This window comes from Haliotis cracherodii, unplaced genomic scaffold (genome assembly GCF_022045235.1).
Source record: "Haliotis cracherodii isolate W230 unplaced genomic scaffold, xgHalCrac1.p SCAF_13, whole genome shotgun sequence".
Lineage (NCBI taxonomy): Eukaryota > Metazoa > Mollusca > Gastropoda > Lepetellida > Haliotidae > Haliotis > Haliotis cracherodii.
Genome location: NW_027266268.1, coordinates 38,862,604 through 38,867,793, shown reverse-complemented (window position 1 = coordinate 38,867,793; position 5,190 = coordinate 38,862,604). Strand labels below are relative to the sequence as shown.

The window sequence follows — 5,190 nt, the reverse complement described above, 5'->3', positions numbered from 1 at the left end:
ACAAACTACACGAGTTAGACTTGAATGGATGTGAATTTCCCATGCCTCTGAAACATATTTCAAAATTTGAAAAAGCAAACGACCTCAGCATCAATGTGTATGGTATTGATGGAGATGAAGATCAACACCATGTTGTCTTTCCTTTAAGAGTTAGTTCCGATATGACCCACTTGCCCAAAGAACGGCATATCGATCTCCTTCTGTTAACGTCAGAAGTAGACGAGGAAGAGTCGGACGAACCTCCCATTTGTCATTATGTTTTGATCACTAGTTTGGCAGCTTTGACCAGAAAAGCTGGAGATTGTAACAGAAAATTCATTTGCCGAAAATGTTTGTGGACGTTTACAACTGATGATAGATTACAAAAGCACACCCCTTACTGTTATCACAAAGCTCAACGAATTAAAATGCCTGAACCAAACAAAGCCTTTAGAAGGTTTGGATTGGGTCACTATGCCAAAACAGTCAAAGTCCCCTTTGTGATCTACTGCGATTTTGAATCTGTGTTGTCACCTTTAGAACATAATGAGACATCGGAGAGGAAAAGTCACCACGTCCATGAGCACATTCCATGTGGTTACAGTTATCAAATTGTATGTCGGGAACCCGACATGTACACATTTCCATTGAGAACCTATAGCGGGGAACGGGCCTCAGAGCATTTCATGACGCATCTTTTGGAGGATTACGATCAAATCATGGACATCTTAAATCATCCCGTGCCCATGACATTAACAGATGAGGAAAAGTTAGCTTCAGTTTTGGAAACCCATTGCTATCTTTGCGGGGAGAAAGTACAGCAGAATGAGCGACACATCGATCACGATCATTTGACGGGTCGAGTCAGGGGTCTGTGTCACAATTACTGCAACGTCAACTACAACGAAGCCAAATTTGTCAATGTCATTTGTCACAATGCTTCGAGGTATGACAATCATTTGATTCTTCAAGCAGCAGAACTGTTTGCCGATCGAAAGTTGACGTGCATAGGTCAAAATTCGGAACACTTCATCATGTTTCAAATAGATCAACTTCGTTTCTTGGACAGTTTCAAATTTTTAAACACCAGCTTACAAAATTTGGCCAACAATTTGAGAAGCAAAGGCCAAGAACAATTTGTCTGTTTGGCAAAGAACTTTCCCGAACATGTGGATTTGCTGACTCGAAAGTTACCCTACTTTTATGAATATGTGGACAGTTTTGAAAAATTAGATCGAACAGAATTTCCGAGTCGTGAAGACTTTTATTCTTCCTTATCGGAAGACACCATTTCTGAACAAGACTATGCCTTCGCCCGTCACATTTGGGAGACTTTCAAAATTACATCGGTGAGACAGTTCATGGAATTGTACGTTGCCGTAGACACTTTGATTTTGACCGATGTGTTCGAAGCATTCCGTGACATGTGTCTGAGCTACTACAGATTGGACCCGTGTCAGTACTTTACTCTCCCGGGGATGGCCATGGATGCTTGTCTTTTGATGACGGGGGTGAGCTTAGATCTTATGACCGATCCCGATATGTACAACTTTGTCTCAAACGCAGTGAGAGGAGGCGTGGCGAGTATCAATCATCGCCACGCTCAAGCCAATCACAAACACATGTCCGATTTCGACCCGTCCAAACCCGAATCTCACCTGATGTACTTTGACATTAACAATTTGTATGGTGCAGCCATGAGTTATCCTTTACCTCAAGGTCATTTTGACTGGGTAGACGAAACAGAAGTAGAGTCTATTGATTGGTTGCAACTAGACCCCGAAGGTAGCGTGGGTTACATTGTAGAGTGTGATTTGGAATATCAACGTCACCTTCATTCTGTCCATCAGTCGCTGCCCCTCGCTCCCACCAAAGAAAGCATTCCCTTTGAAGATATGTCCCCCTATCATAGACAATTGCTCGCAGAGCTTGGTATCAAAGGGGTGAAAGCCACGGGAACCAAACTTTTTGGCACATTGAAAGACAAAGAAAATTATATCATTTACTTGGCTACTTTGCAGCAATATTTACAATTGGGTTTGAAACTGAAAAAAGTACACAAAGTTTTGAAATTTACTCAGACCAAATGGATGAAGCCCTACATTGACTTTAACACGCAGAAACGAAAAGAAGCCACGGATGACTTTTCGAAAGACTTGTTTAAACTGCTCTCAAATGCCGTGTATGGGAAACAGTTGCAAAATGTAAGAAATTACAAACAAATTGAATTAATTGCGACCGAGGAAAGACTGCGAAGGTTTTCATCAAAACCCAATTTCAAAAGTGTCAACATCTTTTCGGAAAATTTGGTCGTGGTGAGCATGGAAAAGGTGTCTGTGACTTTGAACCAACCCGTCGCCGTGGGCTTCACCATTTTGGAACACGCAAAAAGACTTCTTTATGACTTTCACTACAATGTCATGTTGAAGGAATACGATAGTGACAATGTCAGGGTCCTCATGACAGACACGGATAGCTTGTTTTATCAAATCTGGTCCCCTGTGGGTACTCCTGTCCGCGATCCTCAAAACTTTATGTTAGCTAACACCCACCTCTTTGACACCTCAAACTATCCCGTAGACCACCCACTTCATTCCATGGAAAGACACAAGGCCATCGGTTTGATGAAAGATGAAGTGGGTGGCAAAACCATCAGAGAGTTTGTTGGACTTCGTCCCAAAAACTATAGTTTTATTTTTGACAAAACTCCTGGTGAAAGGGTTGAGAAACGCACTGCTAAAGGTGTGCAGAAAGCTTTTGTCAAAAAACATCTCCGTCACCAGATGTTTAAAGATTGTCTTTTTAAACACCAACAAAACATATCAACATTTCATCAAATTCGATCCATACACAACACCCTCTACACAGACAAAGTGACCAAACTGGCTTTAACTCCTCAAGATGATAAGCGATACCTGTTGGCAGGTGGCATCGAATCTCGACCCTATGGATTTAATCCTATTTAGAACCTTTTGTAACCTGTTCATTTCAAGAAAAATTCTAAACAATTCCCTCTCATTAGTACAATAAGTGTCTAGCAAACATGGATGATATAGCATATGGAAACTTCGTCCCTGTGTTCCTGATATGTGAAAAGGTATTTCTTACGCAAAATGTTTTTCACAAATGATGTAAAAAGAAACTTTAATTCACTTATCTTATCAAAGATAAATAACCTTTTATTGCTGGTAAACTTCTGTATGAAAAAACAAACTTGTCAGAAACTAAAACTTATATGACAGAAACTAAAAACTTGTATGTTAGAAACTAAATGTATATGTCAGAAAACAAAAACTTGTATAACATAATCTAAAATTTGCATGATGGGGAAAAATATATATTAATAATTAACACACTTTTTTTTTTTTTTTGCTCTTACAGGATGATTGGAAATCTCACGAGGTATCGATTCAGGGTGACTGGAAGCCAAGGAGAAGTGCTGAAGGAAGGAAGAATTCTCCAAAGAAGTCACCTTGCGGCTTGTCTTACCGGTTCTCGATGTCTCGAGAGAATGCTGAGACATCAGGTGAATGGAGCAGCAGAGACTATGCTTCACCGGGGACCCTTCTCTGTGACCAGCCAAGAAGTTGTTATTTCAAAACGGTGGCGTCACAAAAGAAACCATAACCTGAAGAAACACATTCGTTCAGTGTTTGAATCTGTGATGACATCTGTTTATGTGGATGAACTTCAGAGCAAAGTTAATGAATTGTGCAATAAAGACTGTTACGGATGTGAAGTCGATCATCCATCTCAAGTCCATCATCCGTGTTTGATGATGGGTGCTGAAGAGAGGGTTGATATTTATTTTGATGATGCACTGTCAACAATGTCTCACAGGCTTATCCTCGAAAAGACAAGAGAGCAAATGGCATCATCATCCAGACTTTTATTTTCACTCCTAAACACCAAATGCTATGAAAACGAACACTACTTGAACACTTATTTCTTTACTTCGAGTAGAAAAGAACAATTAGAACAGAAGCTGAGAGAGAAAATGAGAGACTTTTTGAATGTGACGATGATTTTATCACATTTACCTCATACTAGTGTTTCTGCATCAAGAGACATGATTCTGATTAGCTCATGAGGAAGGGGCATAACTCTGATTGCTTTAATCCTGTCGGAGAAGACAGTGATGTCACACTAAAAAAACACCAATTTTTTATTATCTATTGTAATCCAAGACACAAGTGTCACTAATGTTTATAGTTCAAATTCTCATGGTAATAATCCAAGAAATTGATTCATGATATAATTTTAAAATAAAATCTATTTGTGTTTTCATTCGTGTATGTCTTTTCTTTGTTGATGTTATCGTGAAAGAAGAAAACAGAATGTTTTTATATTCATCATGAGAGAGTTTGAATGGAATGTAACCAAATTACACTTACACACATACACTTAGTCATCAACCAATGAGATTCTTTGAGTTTAAATATTTACATAACCACATCCAATCATCATAGGTGGGTTGTTATTTTTTTAACACGTGATAAACATAAAATCCTATCAACCAGTGAATTTCAAATAGTGACATGCACAAAATCACGCCTATATCACTCATTTCGTCGTCTACCCTCAGAGACAGAAGTTGTGTTCGTAAAAAACAGTGTACCATGTCGGCAAGGTTTGTGCATTTTTTCTTAGTTCACTCAATTAATTTTTATTTAGTAATCACTACAATAGGTATAGCTTTATGATAAGTACTCTTGAGAAATTGATGCTTGCAAGACAATCAGCGAACAAAGAATTTCTTAATGCTGCTGCTGCTTAGCTATAACATGATATTGTCAATTTCTGAACCTCTTCATACTATCTTTTTAACAGAGTGGGAAGAAAAGACAAATCTACATTCTATTCCTGGAAGCAGGTCATGAAAATGCCGCACACCCTAAACGAGGCGGTCATTCACCAATCTCACGAATGGTTTCCAAATCGTGACGAATGCGTGAAAAACGCCAAGCGCAAGTTTCGAGACGATTTCAACGTCACTAAGCGAGTGATTATAAAAAAATCTTGCTGGGCACTCTCCGCGGACGAGGTCGCCGTGGCGGAGAAGATGAAACTCGTTGAAAACTTGTTGACTTTATGCTACTGTCTTCAACTCACCAAGATGATCAAACGACTGTCTCGTGAATTGTGTTTCGGGTGCATGTTCGATGCAGAAGGTGAATGGGGCCACACCTGCGATATGTCTGAACAACAACT

General features: G+C 39.4%; 1 protein-coding gene across 1 annotated transcript; it reads left to right on the top strand.

The window, feature by feature from the left end:
- The first annotated feature begins 1,172 nt into the window (after positions 1 to 1,172).
- LOC139458698 (uncharacterized) lies at positions 1,173 to 4,069 on the top strand. The gene is made up of 2 exons (XM_071240111.1): positions 1,173 to 2,896; positions 3,361 to 4,069. Exons 1-2 carry the CDS (start codon positions 1,341 to 1,343, stop codon positions 4,067 to 4,069), a joined length of 2,265 nt encoding a protein of 754 aa, XP_071096212.1. The 5' UTR covers positions 1,173 to 1,340.
- Positions 4,070 to 5,190: the final 1,121 nt, after the last annotated feature.

Coding starts and splice junctions, on each gene's coding strand:
- LOC139458698 (XM_071240111.1), top strand. CDS start 1,341: ATGGAATTGTACGTTGCCGTAGACACTTTGATTTTGACCGATGTGTTC. Junction 2,897..3,360: donor CAAGATGATAAGCGATACCT/GTTGGCAGGTGG, acceptor TTGCTCTTACAG/GATGATTGGAAATCTCACGA.